This window comes from Phacochoerus africanus, chromosome 14, assembly GCF_016906955.1.
Source record: "Phacochoerus africanus isolate WHEZ1 chromosome 14, ROS_Pafr_v1, whole genome shotgun sequence".
Taxonomy (NCBI): Eukaryota; Metazoa; Chordata; class Mammalia; order Artiodactyla; family Suidae; genus Phacochoerus; species Phacochoerus africanus.
Window position 1 is genome coordinate 47585636 of NC_062557.1, and position 18280 is coordinate 47603915.

At 44.4% G+C, this 18280-nt stretch overlaps 1 protein-coding gene across 9 annotated transcripts in view; it reads right to left on the reverse strand.

The window, feature by feature from the left end:
* The window catches only part of SMYD4 (SET and MYND domain containing 4), a 72339-nt gene that overhangs the window by 29687 nt on the left and 24372 nt on the right, over positions 1 to 18280 (reverse strand). For all 9 annotated transcript variants that reach the window (XR_007132003.1, XR_007132004.1, XR_007132002.1 and 6 more), the window contains exons 4-7: positions 17058 to 17147; positions 14293 to 15457; positions 1140 to 1322; positions 33 to 199 (exon numbers count right to left, since the gene is read on the reverse strand). Coding sequence is in view for 3 of the 9 variants with exons in the window: in XM_047759097.1 (XP_047615053.1) it covers positions 33 to 199; positions 1140 to 1322; positions 14293 to 15457; positions 17058 to 17147 (1605 nt within the window). In the remaining 6 variants the exon portion in view is untranslated. The remainder of the gene's footprint in view (positions 1 to 32; positions 200 to 1139; positions 1323 to 14292; positions 15458 to 17057; positions 17148 to 18280) is intronic.

Sequence of the window (18280 nt, forward strand, 5' to 3'; positions counted from 1 at the left end):
GCAAAGAGCAGGGAAGGGAGGGAGAGATTCACCTGCAGGAGAGCTCTGCAACGGTGACAGCAGAAGGCTTCCCTCCTCGGTCCCAACGCCGAGGGTCTCTGCTTCTCTCGTTCACAAGGCGGGCAGTTGCAGTCAAAGAAATACTGAGACCTCAGCTTCTGGTGCCTCTCAGCAACACCCATCCTACTCTCGTGAGGCCCTGCAGAGAGACCACGGTTGGCCAATATCTAAAGCAAGAGAGCATCAAGTGCTGCTTAAAAAACTTCAGCTTAGGAGTTCCCACTGTGGCACAATGGGATGGGTGGCGTCTCCGCAGCATCAGGACGCAGGTTCGATGCTGGCCTGGCACAGTGGGTTCAAGGATCTGGCTTTGCTGAAACTGTGACTCAGATCTTCTTCCCGGCCGGGGAACTCCAAGACCTGATCTCTGGCCAGGGAACTCCATATGCCAAGGGATGTCCAGAAAAGAAAAGCAGAAACAAGGAGTTTCCGTTATGGTGCAGTGGTTAACAAATCTGACTAGGAACCACGAGGTTGTAGGTTCGATCCCTGGCCTTGCTCAGTGGGTTAACGATCTGGCATTGCCATGAGCTGTGGTGTAGGTCGCAGACGAGGCTCTAATACCGAGTTGCTGTGGCTCTGGTGTAGGCCCATGGCTACAGCTCCGATTGGACCCCTAGCCTGGGAACCTCCATAAGCAGCGGGAGTGGCCCTAGAAAAGGCAAAAAGACAAAAAAAAAAAAGAAAAGAAAAGCAGAAACAAAAACTTCAGCTTAGTGGAGGGCCTGGTCAATTATTTATCATGTGACAGGTTATCTTTAACTCAAACATTTGTGGAAGTAGATCTAGAAACAGGCTTCCATGCTGTGGGGACAGGGAGAAAAAGAAGCCAAGAGGCTGCTCCTGGCCCATTTTGAGAATAGGACGTTTATGGGAACTGAGCAGTGAGAGGCACGGTCATTTAGACGAGGCCTAGTGAGGAGGCCTCTATCCCCTCACCCTCCCAAGTAGGTCCTGCCTCTGCCAGGAAACAGACACTGGACAGGTGAGGGCACCTGCCCAGGGGCTTGCTCAGGTGACGTCCCTCCCGGCCTTTCGTGCTGGAGAAGAAGGCACAGGGGTGAGGACGGAGGGCTCACCATAGCAGTGGAGAACCTCTTGCCCCTTCCGAATGGGCTGTGATGCCCGCACGGTGGCGATGGTGCTGATGAAGGACACGCTGGCGTTGGGGCTGCAGGAATGGTTCAGGAGGCTGACGACGGGGAAGAGGCCGGTGGCAAGGCGTACCTGCCTGTGCTCAGTAATGAGGCTCCCTTTAGATCCTGAAAGCGTGAGAGGAAAAAGGCAAAAATGTGTCAGGACGTTAGTCTCGGCCTCCCCCTCCGTTTCTCAGAAGAGGAGCTGGGCACTCGCGCCCGAGGCCCGGCTGAGTCACAGCTCCACAGCCGGATCGGATACAAATCAGATGGAACATGAGTCAGAGCAAACTCTGGTCGGCAGGAAGCACAGCGGATGAGGACATGAAAAGTCCACCAGAATCTTGGAACCTAACCACTGTGTCTCAATAACACAGAAAAACCCAAAGATTAGAATTTATAGAAAATAATAAAAAAGGAATTATCAGCAGGGCATCTTCGAGAGAGACAGTTTCATAATGTTCATGAGGACGTGGACACCGAAGCACTTGCTGAGGTCACTTCCCAGAGACACTTACAGTCCCAGCGCTTTTGTTTAACTGGCCTTTGGTTGGTTAATTGAGCAAGTAGCCTATTTAGTATCCTAAACGGAACAGGCTTATCATATATTTTTAAAAACCAGTATTTCTTTGGCTCACTTCTTCATGCTGCTGTTTGTCCCAACTTGATGGGAAATCAGTCAGCAGGAGTTCTCACTGAAAAAACTTTCTAGACCCGTTCTAATTCAAGACAGTCTCATGTCCCAAACAATCTCCTCCTTGAAACACAATTAAACCAGCGATTTGGAGTTCCTGTTGTGGCTCAGCAGTAACAAACCTGGCTAGTACCCATGAGGATGCCGGTTTGATCCCTGGCCCGATCAGTGGGTTAAGGATCTGGCGTCGCTGTGAGCTGTGGTGTAGGTTGCAGACGTGGCTTGTGGCTGTGGCTATGGTGTAGGCCGGAGGCTACAGTTCTGATTCGACCCCTAGCCTGGGAACCTTCATATGCTGTGGGTGCAGCCCCACCCCCACCCCTCAGCAATTTAAGTATATGATTGAAAATTAGAAAAGAAGAAAAAAAAGTTCTCTAAGTAATGAGGCGATTTCTGCACCAAGGCTCAGGCACTTATATTCATAAGTGAATGTGAATTCGCTGTAGTCTCCGGCAGGCCCACCTGCTCTTATTTTAGCCACAGCACTAACTGGCGTGGTTAGTCAGCTTCTCAGCTCACAGATACAGAGAGCAATGAAAGACAGGTATTCTGACGATGGCAAAGGAGATGGTGACAGACTGGAGGAGGAGGCAGAAAACTTACACGAGATCAACAACCTAAAGGCAAACAAAAACACCAGCACCACTCAAGTTAACTACAACTTGACATTTCACTTAACCAGAGATTCCTGGGCTTGAGCGAGTACTTGCACAGGTTTTTGTAATAACCGTACAAATCTCAGGAGGATGCATGGTATAGATAACCTTGGGCTTGCAGAAAGGCTTAAACTGTGGTCAGTAGCCTTGGTATGAGCATGAGGAGATCATATTTCCAACAAAGCTGGTGGGGAGTTCCCGTCATGGCGTGGTGGATATGAATCCGACTAGGAACCATGTGGTTTCGAGTTCGATCCCTGACCTCGCTCAGTGGGTTAAGGATCTGGCATTGCTGTGAGCTGTGGTGTAGGTCGCAGACGCGGCTCAGATCCTGTGTTGCTGTAGCTGTGGCGTAGGATGGCAGTTGTAGCTCCAATTAGACCCCTAGACTGGGAACCTCCGTGTGCCACCAGTGCAGCCCTAAAAAGCAAAACAAACAAACAAAACAAAACTAGTTGACGAGTGAAAGATTCTGGTACTTAGAGGGGAACTTTCAGTTTTCTGGAAAACTAATAAGTCATCAGATAATTGCAGTGTCACTGTATATGCGAGGCATCTCAATATACCAATCACCAAATAATGTGATTGATGAAATCACATTATGAATTTCATCAAGTCATAGATGAAATGAATAAAGACAAAATGAACCATCATGGGAAAATGTTCTAGAAAGGAAAACATTAACTATAGGAAAAATACTGTCTCCTTGCAGACAATTTTATTACCTGCTGCTGCGGAGGACAAGAATAAGACAAGTAAATATAATTTGCAGGGAATCCAAATGACTCCATTTTAGTCAACAATTCCACACACTGTATGGAAATCTTTCATTAGAGCTTCTCCTGAATGCTTAACTGACTTTAGTGTCCCCTCCTCTCTCCCCCCTGGTCCAATGCCTTCCTTCTGGTGCTCGTGCTAATGAGCAGTGGAAATGCTAAAAGGTAAGGAGGCAGCAGGAAGGAGCACAGGGCGAAAACAGTTTGTAGTCTGAATAATCAGCCTCTGCATAATTACAATTTGACTTGCATTCCCAACTACTGATAACTGGCAATCTCTATTGGAACAGCTGCTAAAATTTTCTCAGAAAAAAAAAAAAAAGATCACAATGTGGTGAGTAATGTCAGCTTCGTGGATTATTTATGGATTATCCTCTAACAGAAGTAGGTCCAGGAACTGAGCGGGGCTGAGTATTTATGTCAGAGTTGAATGTCTCCTAATTATTTCTAAAAAAATAAGTATTGATTAAAAAAGTATTCAATATTTTGCATTAGTCATCCATTAGCTGAGATCATAGAAAGTGAGAGTGTGTAGGTACCTTATCAACTGAATTTAATATGTAACATTTTGTGCATAAAACAAAACAACAAAAAAAGAGGGACTGATTCTTCTTACCAAAAGTTCATCTTGCTAGGTGTTTTTTTTTTTTTTTTTTTGCTTTTTAAGGCCACACCTGCAGCATATGGAAGTTCCCAGGCTAGGGGTCGAATCAGAGCTACAGTTGCCGGCCTACACCACAGCCACAGCACCTCGGGATCCCTGACCCACTGAGCAAGGCCAGGGCTTGAACCTGCATCCTCGTGGATACCAGCCTGATTCATTTCTTTCTTTCTTTTTTTTTTTTTTTTGTCTTTTTGCCATTTTCTTGGGCCGCTCTCTCGGCATATGGAAATTCCCAGGCTAGGGGTCGAATTGGAGCTGAAGCCATGGGCCTACACCACAGCCACAGCAACGTGGGATCTGAGCCGCATCTGCGACCTACACCACAGCTCACGGCAACACCGGATCATTAACCCACTGAGCAAGGGCAGGGATCGAACCTGTAACCTCATGGTTCCTAGTCGGATTCGTTAAGCACTGCGCCACGACGGGAACACCCCAGCCTGATTCATTTTGGCCATACCACATGGAAACGCCTCTTGTTAATATTGTTAGTATGTTTTAAATGAGATTCAAGTAAAGAAAAAAGATTCATTCATAATACTTCCATAATATACCTATTTTAGTAGATGCTTTACTAAACAAGAGATTTTTATATAAATCAAGTCATCAAAGATCCAGCGTGAAGGGAAATTCCTCAGTTGCTGCAAAGTGAAAGCAAAGGGCAGTGAACTGATCTGAATCTGAGTAGAACCTCGTTAAGCCTTGTTACAACATGAATCCAGATACACCATGAATATGCCATTCTGCCTGGGGTAGAGCCACATATGCTAAGGTCTAAGAATATCATCTGTGGCCAGTTCTCTCCCTTAAAATAAGTACCAAGAGAGGTTTCTGAGGAACTTTGATTAAACAGGATTCATGCAAATAACATACATTTTCATAGGTTTTTGTCAAGGTCTATCCAAGTTAACACTTTAATCCTTCTTCTGTGCTACTAATGAAACAGCTGCTAATGAAATTCAATGAGAACACTAAATCGGGAGGTGTTGCAACCCCAAAGAAATAATAAAAAGGGATAAAACAAGATTAGAAATTTAGCAGACTGAACAAAATTAGATTGAATTCAAAAATGAAAGTGAACATTGCTGGTGGGTGTTCAATTGGTACGACTTTCCTGGAGGGCAATTTTGCAATATGTATTAAGTGTTTTAAAAATATTCATGTAAAAAAAATACTCAAGAGTTCTCATTATGGCTCAGTGGTAATGAACCTGACTAGTATTCATGAGGATGCGGGTTCGATCCCTGGCCTTGCTCAGTGGGTTAAGGATCCGGCATTGCCATGAGCTGCAGTGTAGGTCACAGACACGGCTCAGATCCCCGAGTTGCTGTGGCTGTGGTGTAGGACGGCAGGTGTAGCTCTGATTCAGCCCCTAGCCTGGGAGCTTTCATAGGCCAACGATGTGGCCCTAAAAAGACAAAAAACAAACAAAAAACCAAAACCCCCAAACTCATAGCATTTGAATTACTTTTTGGGGGGCCATGCCTGTGGCATATGGAATTTCCCAGGCCAGGGATTGAACCCATTTCATAGCAGCAAACCCAGTGGCTTCAGGGGCAATGCTGGATCCATAACCTGCTGTGCCAAAAGAAAATTTCTGAGCTATTTTTATTATTTAAAGAAACTAATTACAAAATAAATACAGGGTAGAAAAAATTAAACTGGAAATTATACAGAAAATAAGTCACTTATAATTCTGTCAGTCAGGGATCAGGCTCGTTACTGCTGAGCCACAATGGGAACTCCATATTTCAATGATTTTTAAGGGAATTTACATAAGTTGTACAATCATTACAATCCAGTTTTAGAACATTTTCATCACTATGCATGTTCTTTAATTTTTTTTTCTTTGCTTTTTAGGGCTGCACTTGTGGCATATGGAGGTTCCCAGGCTAGGGGTTGAATACTCCTCGACTTTGACTTCATTTCTGATGCGCCATAACGGGAATTCCCACTATGCGTGTTCTTTAAAATTGATTTTAAGAGTCGCGTGGAAGAAGTTCCTGTTGTGGCGCAGTGGTTAACGAACCCGACTAGGAACCACGAGGTTGCGGGTTCGGTCCCTGCCCTTGCTCAGTGGGTTAAGGATTCAGCATTGCCCTGAGCTGTGGTGTAGGTCGCAGACACAGCTCGGATCCCGAGTTGCTGTGGCTCTGGCGGAGGCCGGCAACTACAGCTCTGATTGGACCCCTAGCCTGGGAACCTCCATATGCCATGGGTGCAGCCCTAAAAGGACAAAAAAAAAAAAAAAAAGAATTGCATAGTTGCTAGAGATTTTCCCTCATTTTGTTGCTCATATTTTAATTTTTGTTTGTGGGGTTTTTGGGGTGGGAAGTGTTAAGACAACAGTTATTTCATTTGTGTACAATGCTGTGTGCCAGCAACTTTGCTTGAGCTCAGCTGAACTTTTTTTCTGCTAGTCTGGCCTGGGCTCACTCATGGGATCTGTCAGCTACTATGGTTGCAACCATCTGGTGTGTGGTCTTTTGTTCTCAGGGAGGTTAGTCCAGGCTTGTTCGCAGGCCACAGCACCATTTTAAAAAGGTGACAGTGGAAGGTGCAAGGTCTCTTCAGGCTTTCACTCCTAAGTCACATAACATCGCTTCTCCAGCATTCCACTGCTGAAAGCAAGGCTCAGGGCTGGCCCAGATTCAGGGGCCCGGGAAACAGACCCCACTTCCTGATGGGAGAAAAAGCGATGTCAAGGTGCAAAGGGGCGGATATGGAGATGAAAGAACTGCTGTGGTCACTTCTGCAAATAATCTTCCCTAGAGGCCAGGAGGTTCACCTGGTCCTCCCCTCCGTATGAGAGCGTGTGGAACCACAGAGGTTCAGGAAGCGGACCAAGTTCATACCGAGAGTTAGTGGTGAGAGTGAGTGGAGCAGGAGGTCAGTCCAATATTTCATTCCTTCGGGCATCCCTTTCACCTCACCTACATTATCTTCTCTACTGATGATAGTGTTCTTGAAATTTGGTCTTTAAGTTAAATCTGGCTGTCTTCTAATTACCTACATTTGGTATCCTAGGCTTTAGAAAGCTTTTCGTACAAGCCTAAGACTAGGTACACGTTCGTTTATCTTTTTCTAGATACTTTATAGTTTTATTATTATTATTATCATCATCATTATTATTTTGCTTTTTAGGGCCACACTCACAGCACATGGAAGTTCCCAGGCTAGGGGTTGAATTGGAGCCACAGCTGCTGGCCTACACCACAGCCACAGCAAAGTCAGATCTGAGCCTTTTTTGCGACCTACACCACAGCTCAGGGCAATGCCGGATCCTTAACCCACTGAGCAATGCCAAGGATCGAACCCGAGTCCTCATGGATACTAGTTAGATTCGTTACCACTGAGCCACAACCGGGAACTCCTAAATATTTAACTTTTTAATGAGAATAAAGAATCTGATACTTCTGGGGGCTATCACATCAGTACCATACTGTTTTTAATTATTGTAGCTTAATGCTAATATGAAATCTGATAGTACCAAGCCCCGCTTTAAAACACAAAAACTTATTCTGGAGTTCCCGTCGTGGCTCAGTGGTTAAAGAGTCCGACTAGGAACCATGAGGTTGCGGGTTCGGTCCCTGCCCTTGCTCAGTGGGTTAACGATCCGGCGTTGCCGTGAGCTGTGGTGTAGGTTGCAGACGCGGCTCTGATCCCGCGTTGCTGTGGCTCTGGCGTAGGCCGATGGCTACAGCTCCGATTCGACCCCTAGCCTGGGAACCTCCATATGCCGCGGGAGCGGCCCAAGAAATGGCAAAAAGACAAAACAAACAAACAAACAAACAAAAACCCCCAAAACTTATTCTTACACACTTATTCAAGATGAACTTTAGCATCGCTGTTAATTTTAAGAAAAATCCAATTGTGATTTTGTTAGAAATGGCATTAGACTGATTCAGTTAATGTGCAGAAACTGTCATTTTTACAGTTTTCAATCTTTCAAGAATATGGCATGTCTCTGTATTTATCCATGTTTCTGTATTTAGCCTTCTTTAATATCCTCCAAATTAAAATATCCTTGCATTTCTGGAAAAAATCCTACTTGGTTATATATTATTGTCCCTTTTAATAAACTGCTGGATGTAATAGAGCACTGACTTTCCCCCCCAGGGTTTCTATATCTATATTCACAAGTGAGGCTGGTCTATAGTTTTTATTCCGGGCTTTGCAAAATGAGTGGGAAAGGCTGCCAGGTTCCCCCTTGCCTTGGAACAGTTTATATTTATAAAAACAGCCTGTTCATGGAAAGATATTTTTTCCTTTTCTTTATTTTTTAAAATTTTGGCTAAATATATTCCTTAAAAGTTTTGGCTAACTCATATGGAAAAGACTGGGTCTGGTTTGTTTTTATGGAAATGTTTTAATAACTTTTTCAATTTCTTCCACAATTGCTGAATTTTTGAGGTATTTTCCTCCCTCTGGAATTTTTTTTTTTTTTTTTTCTTTTTAGGGCCACACCTGCAGTATATGGAAATTCCCAGGCTAAGGGTCGAATCGGAGTTGCAGCCGCCAGCCAACGCCACAGCCACAACCACGCCAGATCCAGGTCACATGGGGCAGCTTGTCAGGGCACTGGATCCTTGACCCACTGAGAGAGGCCAGGGATGGAACCAGCAGCCTCACAGAGACAATGTCAGTTAAGGACAACATCCTTAACTCGCTGAGCCACAATGGGAATTCCTCCCCTGGATTTCTTAGGTCTGCCAAATCTTTATCTCTATCAGGACTCTGGAAACTGTAGCCTGTGGGCCAAATCCTGCCTGCTGCCCCTTTTTGTACATATATGCTCAAGAATGGTTTTTACATTTTTAATTGGTTGACAAAAAAATGGAAAGAAGTATAAAATATTCAAATTTCAGTGTCCATAATCAAGTTTTATTGAAGCCCAGCCAGGCGCATTCATTTGTATACCGTCTGCGGCTGCTTTCAGGTTACAAAGGCAGTTGAGTAGCTGCAAAAGAGACCATATGACCTGCAAAGGCCCAAATATTTACTATTTGGCCCTTTACAAAAAAAAGTTGGCCAAACGCTGGTCTATAGGACACAAGCTTCGATAGACATAGGCCTGTATCCCCTACCTTAAATTATGTTATCTTGGTTTCCACATACTTATTTTTTAATATATTTGCTCAAAGTCAGAGTGGTATATTAAAGTTTCTTACATCTATGGAGTTTTTGCCAGTTTCTTCTTGTAAACTTAACCACTTTCGTTTTATAGACAGAATCTCTATGTTGCTGAGAGCTGAGGTTGATGATCTATTTCAGGAGAGTCTCCTTTACAAAAATAAAATGCCTTGTTTTACTAGATTTCTTATCTTGAGTTCTACCCTTTCACATTAATATTAATAACCCGATTTGCTTGTGATTCCTGACATGTCTTGCCCAAACACTGTGTTAAACGTCACCTTTGTAAACAGAATATGATTGGATTTTAATTTTTCTTTCTTTCTTTCTTTTTTTTTTTTTAGGGCCACACCTCTGGCATATGGAAGTTCCCAGGCTAGGGGTCCAACTGGAGCTACAGCTGCCGGCCTACACCACAGCAATGCCAGATCTGAGCTGCATCTGTGACCTACACCATGGCTCACGGCAACATTGGATTCTTAACCCACTGAGGGAGGCCAGGGATCAAACCTGCATCCTCATGGATACTAATCAGGCTCATTACCGCTGAACCACAACAGGAACTTCCAGATTTTAATCTTTTTGACCCATTCTGGAAGATTCATTTAATGGAGTTTAGCTTATTTACACTCACTATTATAGACTCATTTTTATCATTTTCTTATCTTTTTCTCTGCAAACTTTTTTTTTTTTTAAATTTATGGCTACACCTGTATCATATGGAAGTTGCTGGGCCAGGGACTGAGTCCAAGCTGCAGCTGCAACCTATACCACAGAGGCAGCAACGCCAGATCCTTAACCCACTGCACCACAGCAGTAACTCCTGCAAATTTTTCTTTTTCTTTTTTTTTTTTGTCTTTTTGTCTTTTCTAGGAGGCTCCCAGGCTAGGGGTCTAATCAGAGCTGTTGCTGCTGGCCTACGCCAGAGCCACAGCAATGCAGGATCTGAGCTGCATCTGTGACCTACACCACGGCTCACGGCAATGCCGGATCCTTAACCCACTGAGCAAGGCCAGGGATCGAACCCACAACCTCATGGTTCCTAGTTGGATTCGTTAACCACTGCGCCATGATGTGAACTCCTGCAAACTTTTCTTAAAAATGGTTCTTCTCTAGACTGAAGGGAAAGGTATGAAACACATTTAAACTTTAATAGAATAATGTTACCACTGTGTAAGTATTTTTAATTTTAAAAATATAGAAAAGTTCAAAGGAATTCTCTTTGTGGCTCAGCAGTTAATGAACCCGACTGAGATCTACAAGGATGTGGGTTCAATCCCTGGCCTCACTCAGTGGGTAAGGATTTGGCGTTGCTGTGGCTGTGATGTAGGACCCCTAGCCTGGGAACTTCCATATGCCACGGGTGCCTCCCTAAAAAGCAAAAAAAAAAAAAAAAAAAAGTTCAAAGAAGAAAGTACCAATCACCCATATTTCCAACTTCAGACTTCATTACTGTTACTTAAGATTTTGGTTTTCTTTTCAAGGTTTCCGTTGTGGCTCAGTGGGTTCAGAACCTGACATAGTGTCCGTTGAGGATGTGGGTTTGATCCCTGGTCTTATTTAGTGGGTTAAGGATCTGGTGTTGCCGAAAGCTGTGGTACAGGTTGCAGATATGCCTCAGATTCTGTGTTGCTGAGGCTGTGGTGTAGGCCAGGAACTTCCATATGCCTCAGGTGTGGCCCTAAAAAGAAAAAAAAAAAGATACTGGTATTTTTTTGTTCAGAGTGGCACTACTTACAACAGCCAAGACACGGAAGCAAACTAAGTGTCCATCAATAGACTAATAGATAAAGAAGATGTAGTACTGGAGTTCCCTGGTGGCCTAGCAGGTTAAGGATCTGGCATTATCACTGCTGTGGCAGGCGTTCAATCTCTAGCCCAGGGACTTCTGCATGCTGTGGGTGCAGCAAAAAAAAAAAAAAAAAGTGTGGTATATATGTATACAATAAAATATTACTTGTTATAAAAAAAGAATGAAATATGAGGAGTTCCCAAGATGGCTCCGTGGTTTAAGAACCCAACTAGTATTCATGAAGATGTGGGTTTGGTCCCTGCCCTTGCTCAGTAGGATCCCAAGTTACCATGAGCTGTGTTGTAGGTCACAGATGCAGCTTGGATTTGGCGTTGCTGTGGCTGTGGTGTAGGTCAGCAGCTGCAGCTCCAATCTGATCACTAGCCTGGGAACTCCCATATGCCTCAGGTTTGGCCCTATGGGAAAAAAAAGAATGAAATAATGGCATTTGCAGCAACATGGATAAACCCAGAGATTATTATACTGAATGAAGTCAGGACAAATTGAATATACATCACTTAGACGTGGAACCTAAAAACTAGTACAGGAGTTCCCATTGTGGCGCAGCGGAAATGAATCTGACTAGAAACAATGAGGTTGTAGGTTTGATCCCTGGCCTCACTCAGTGGGTTAAGGAGCTGGTGTTGTCGTGAGCTGTGGTGTAGGTCGCAGATGCGGCTTGGATCTGATGTTTGCTGTGGCTGTGGTGTAGGCCAGCAGCAGTAGCTCCAATTGGACCCCTAGCCTGGGAACCTCTATATGCCACATGCGTGGCCCCAAAAAGCAATAGAATAAAAATTAAATAAAAACTAGTACAAATGAACGTATTTACAAAACAGAAACAGACTCACAGACATAGAAAACAAACCTGTGGTTACCAAAGAGGGAGGGATAAGTTGGGAGTAGGAGATTAACAGAGGCTCACTACCGTACATAAGACAGAAAAGCAGCAAGGATTTACTGCATCGCCCAGGGAACTATGCTCGACATCTTGTAATAAACTATATGTAAAAGAATAATATATATATGTCCGAGTCACTGTGCTGTGTACCTGAAACTAATGCAATATTATAAATCAACTATACTTTAATAAAAAGTAAAGAAAGATTTTTGGTATTTTTACTTCTAGTGTTATTTTTTTCTATGTCTATACTTAAAACATCATGTAAGGAAGAATAAATCATGCATCGAATATTAGAAACTCAAAGACGAAGACAGAGGAGTTCCTGTTGTGGCTCATCATAAATGAATCCAACTAGTATCCATGAGGACACAGGTTCAATCCTTGGCCTCGAGCACTGGGTTAAGGATCTGGTGTTGCCGAGAGCTGTGGTGCAGGTCACAGATGCAGCTTGGATCCCGCGTTGCTGTGGCTGTGGTTGTGTCTGGCAGCTATAGCTCTGATGCCACCCCTAGCCCGGGAACTTCCATATACTGTGGGTGCGGCCCTAAAAAGAAAAAAAAAAAAAAATGAAGACAGTCTCTAGTGCTCTTCCCATCACTCCAGGCAGCAAATATTATGCTACGAACCTATTTCTCTAATCCTCTTTAGCCATAGAAAATACAGGTATTCCTAGGTACATATATTCTTCCTATCCAAAAATTCACTCTTAACAGCTTGTGAAAAATTTTACAGAGAACTCACCATACAAATGAAAAACTGGCTGTAATGCAACGCCATGCAAAGGAGCAAAAGCCTTTCGGCTAAGATTTTCTCACTGTAAGGAGGAGGCCCATAGAGGAAAGTGGATACAGAACAGTTTCGTTCCCCCCATGGCTGTTACCCTGCCTCAGGGATTCAGCGGACTGGAGTTAGTGGTCACTACTATTGTTTACCAGACGATAGTTGCCATAGTTTTCGGAACTACTGACATTTATATCTCTTTTGTATGTTCTCCTAAGTATTTAAGAGGCAAGGCATAAGCGTTGGTAGCTTTTCCACCATATAATCTGGAAGCTCCATATAGTATTTCTATATTCAGAAAAACAAAATGAAAACAGTATTTTTTTAAATGCCAGTGAACGTACCCAAGGGAAAACATAATTCTGGAAAAACACTCAACGGATATATTTTAGAAGGTAGCAATGACTCAAAGCAGCAAAAGGGAGAGAGAGAAAAAAAGATTAACCTGCACTGTGAGTTTGTTGTCCTGTGGGATGTGGCCAGTGCTATTTTTGATGGTCCATGTGCTTCAGGATGGGGAAGAGAGTCCTGCCCCAAGACACCTCTACTGAAATACCTATAGCACTATATACCCTGGCAGCCGAATTAAAATTAAAGATAAAGATATACAACAGAAGGTTGATAGGATTCTAGATTACCCCATGCGAGACAATCAATAGAGCTAAGCATGTACAGTTTAGTGAAGCCACATTTAATACTAATCTGCCCACGAAACCTAGGTGTAGGTACTACCCGATTCTTCCCCTCCACAAAACTGAAAAAAGTATAGTGAACTGATTGAACTGACACACATTATCTGCTAAAATAGAGATCACACAATAGAAATACTTGGAAACAGTTTCTTTTCTTATAATAGTATCTGTTGTCAGTAGAGTCTTATTAGAGATGGCACTCAAAGATGGTGAACCTAAAAAGCAAAAAAATTAGTATATGTATATATTTTTTGGTCTTTTTGCTATTTCTTGGGCCGCTCCTGTGGCATATGGAGGTTCCCAGGCTAGAGGTCGAATCGGAGCTGAAGCCGCCGGCCTACGCCAGAGCCACAGCCACACGGGATCCAAGCCGTGTCTGTGACCTACACCACAGCTCACGGCAACGCCGGTTCGTTAACCCACTGAGCAAGGGCAGGGATTGAACCTGCAACCTCATGGTTCCTAGTCGGATTCGTTAACCACTGCACCACAACGGGAACTCCAGTAGGATTTTTATCTTTAAAGTATTTTTACAAATGCATCACCTTCACAACTCTGTAAAAGTAGGTAGAATTAAGGTACTCATTTTACAGGTGAGAAAACCAGGGCAGAGTGGGATCAAGTAATTTAAGGTCACTAACTTCTCAGCATAATCATAAGACAGCTGGTATTTCCCATTAGGCCACTGTTTTTTTTTTTTTTTTGTCTTTTTAGGGCTGCACCCGCAACATATGGAGGTTCCCAGGCTAGGAGTCCAATTGGAGCTGTAGCCACCAGCCTACGCCACAGCCACAGCCACAGCCACAGCAACTCGGGATCCGAGCCTCCTCTGTGACCTACACCACAGCTCACAGCAACGTCGGATCCTTAACCTACTGAGCGAGGTCAGGGATCAAACGTGGGAACTCCAGGCCACTGTTTTCCTTTACAGTTCTTTCCTCCTAAAAACTTTAGCTACGTCAAGAATAATTATTTTAAGGCAGAAAAAAAGAGTTTTCCCCTTACCTGTCTGCTGAATGGCCGTGATTGCCTGAGCATTACACTGCAGCTGTAACATGTGTCTCAGCATGGCCACTCCCCAAATATTCCACTCGGGACACAACACAGGGGCCTCGGCTGCTTTCAGCTTCGATGACTTCAGACCTGCTGTGAAGGCCTGTGAACCGGCTGCTTGGAGCTGCCTGCCCAGTGCAGAAACACTTAGTGCACAGAGGAATTTGTGCTCTGGACTATGGTTTTCAGTATGGGGTAAAAGGTGGAAGACAGCGTTATAATTATTTTCATACTTTCCATCGATACCACATCCAGGAACTGAGGTCTCAACTGTTTTGCCCCTTTGCTCTCTCTCTCCTCCCAGGTCATAACTGAGTGCTTGTGCCAGATTCTTGCCTTCAGGTGAAGAGACGTCTCTGTTACACGTCTCACCACAAAGCGTCATTCTGACTTTGCCAACATCCTCGAATCTAGCTAAAAGCGTAGACCTCAGGGCAACGTGGCAAAAGACACCCAGGGTGAGAAGCAGCCCCCCTAGAGAACACTCCACACTGTGGTAGAGGTCCCAGGCCTGCTGCAGACACTCTTGGCTGCAATACTTGGCATAGCTGCACCCATCACAGGGAACTGTGGCCAATGTGGGCTTCAAACACCGGTGACAGTAAAGGTCCCCGTTGGTAACTCTGGTGTCCCACTTGCTCTCCAGGCCTTCGTGTCGTGGTGGCATTTCTCCTGGGTTAAGGACACTCACAAAAGCATCCTCTTTCACCAGAAGCTCGCCTGGGAGGATATCTTTTGTGGCGACCAGAGAGCGGCCTTTTAAAGGGTCCACGCGTAAGCTGACGGACGATGAGGCACCGCGCACGTGCGCGTTCTCTTCCCTCAGCTCCATATCCTCCAAGGCCTTGGTGAGAAGGGCTGGGAAGGTTTCCCCGAGAGTCTCCTTTTCTTGTACCTTCCTTTTCAGACGACAGAGGGTTCTCTGCAGAATCTGAAATTGGGAAGCTGCTAGGGCTGGTGTGGCAGCAAAGTTACTCTCAAGGTCACTGATGGTCTGGCTCGCCTCCTGTAGTCTCCCCAGGGTCACCAGACACTCTGCCTTACGCAGCAGCAACTTGGGTTGAAGATTTTCTGGATATCCATGCGACTGCGCTCTGACGATGTCTTTAAGGCATGTCTGAAAACAGAAAGGAAATCCCCAAGTGACTCTTGGTCCCTACTCTACAACGTCCACTTGAAAGTTTCGACAAAGATCGGGGAGTTCCCGTCGTGGCGCAGTGGTTAACGAATCCGACTAGGAACCATGAGGTTGTGGGTTCGGTCCCTGCCCTTGCTCAGTGGGTTAACGATCCGGCGTTGCCGTGAGCTGTGGTGTAGGTTGCAGACGCGGCTCGGATCCCACGTTGCTGTGGCTCTGGCATAGGCTGGTGGCTACAGCTCCGATTAGACCCCTAGCCTGGGAACCTCCATATGCCACGGGAGCGGCCCAAGAAATAGCAAAAAAAAAAAAGTGAAGGGTAATTTTTTTTCCATTTTTAAAATTTTACTGACGTATAGTTGACTAGTAAGGTTGTGATCATTTCTGCTGTACAACAAAGTGATTCAGTCAGACGTGTACACACATCTATTCTCTTTCCATTCGGGTACATCCATTTTGGAATTCTCCAAGAATTTAAATTAAACCCCAGAGTAAAGAATTTTTTGAGTAATCATAAGTTCACATTTAGGCCCTTTGGACTAAGAGAAAAGAGTAAGAATCTTAACTCTAAGAGAGTTCCCGTTGTGGCTCAGTGGGTTACGAACCTGACTAGTATCCATGAGGATGCGTGTTCGATCCCTGGCCTCGCTCAGTGGGTTAAGGATCTGGCATTGCTGTGGCTGTGGTGTACGCCACAGCTGCAGCTCCGATTTGACCCTTAGCCCAGGACCTTCCATATGCTGCAGGTGTATAAAGAAAACAAAAAAGAAAAAATAATAAAATTAAAATTTAAAAAAAAGAATCTTTTTAAAATTTTTTTGCTTTTTTTTAAGGGCCGCATTCACGGCATATGGAATTTCCCAGGCTAGGGGTCAAATCGGAGCTATAGCTGCCAGCCTATACCACAGCCATAGCAAGGCAGGATCCAAGCTGTGTCTGCGACCTACACTGCAGCTCAGGGCAACCCTGGATCCCTGACCCACGGATCGAACCTGCATCCTCAGGGATCCTAGTCGGATTCGTTACTGCTGAGCCATGACACAAACTCCCTGTTATGCTTCTTCTTTCTGTAAGACTTGTCCTTAGACCTCAATTCAGGGATGAGGAGAAAGCCACTCATCTAAAGCCTACCCCCTCATAGGCAGTTCCACTTTCCCGTTCAAATGCATATCGAGAATGAGAAGTAACACTGCAGGGGTATTCCTGAATATGCTCATCCGGTTCGTTAAAAAAAGAAATGCAAACAAGTAAACAGTTTGCAAACACTTGAAACCTGAAGTATTATTAGCAACATATCTCACAGCTGATCTTGACCCTGAGCACGGCTGACCCGCTGGATATAGTCCACGGCTCAGTGGAATGTGGATGCTCTCTTGTCAACCCACAGAGTCACCTGGGGCGGGGGAAATGAATCAGGAGAAAGAACAAGTTGGGGAGGATATCAACTTGCTTCCCATTCAGCCGGCTGCAGCGGGGCCCCATTTCAGTGCTCTAAGGCCAACAACACAGAGGTGAAGGTCCCGTCCCCAAGGGAACCCTGCAGAGCCTCTCCAATCACACCAGGCACCCTGATACTCACTTCATACTGACCCAGGTGGAAGAGGGCTGCAGAGCGGTTGGCGTAACACAGCGAAATGTCCTCAGTGCTGGGCCTTGAATGGGCTACTCCCTGCCGAACAAATGAACAGGTTAAAGGTATACGTGGAAACAAGCATCTTCAGAGCTTTTTTTTTTTTTTTCTAATAGGGGCTCTGCTACTAAAGACTGTATGCAGTTGGGAAAGTTATGGATCTCTTTGTCCTTCACCTGCTTCATTTTTAACTACCTTAGAGCAGAACTATGACGATCAAGTGAGGAAATAAATGTGCAAAGCACTCTGGAGACAAACTTCAGACACGGCTTCAGCCGCAAACAATACTAAAGGAAAATGAAAACCGAGGAGCATAACCCTGCATATAACAAATTCACAAAACACGAAAGAAACACTGATGGTATGAGGGAAACAGTTAATTTGTATATAGATAGTCAAATGCATGAAAATGAAAGTAGAAAAGGGTACTTTTCCCTGGCATCAAATTGGTAAGGATTAATAATAATCCTAAAGGTGGCATCTCAAATCACTGGAGAAAAGACAGGGATTATTCAATAAAAGTATTGTGACACAATAGCTAGGACATGGAAACAACCCAAATGTCCATCGACAGATGATTGGACTCGGAAGATGTGGTATATATACACAATGGAATACTACTCAGCCATAAAAAAGAATGACATAATGCCATTTGCAGCAACATGGATGCAACTAGAGAATCTCATCCTGACTGAAATGAGCCAGAAACACAAAGACAAATACCATATGATATCACTTATAACTGGAATCTAATATCCAGCACAAATGAACAGCTCCTCAGAAAAGAAAATCATGGACTTGGAGAAGAGACTTGTGGCTGCCTGATGGGAGGGGGAGGGAGTGGGAGGGATGGGGAGCTTGGGCTTATCAGACACAACTTAGAATAGATTTACAAGGAGATCCTGCTGAATAGCATTGAGAACTTTGTCTAGATACTCATGTTGCAACAGAACAACGGGTGGGGGAAAAATATAATTGTAATGTATACATGTAAGGATAACCTGACCCCCTTGCTGTACAGTGGGAAAAGAAAAAAAAAAATGCTGAACCTCATTCATAATCAGCAAGTTGCAAATTAATTTTTTTTTTTTTTTGCTTCTTAGGGTCGCACCCACAGCATATGGAAATTCCCAGACCAGGGGTCAAATCAGAGCTGTAGCCACCGGCCTACA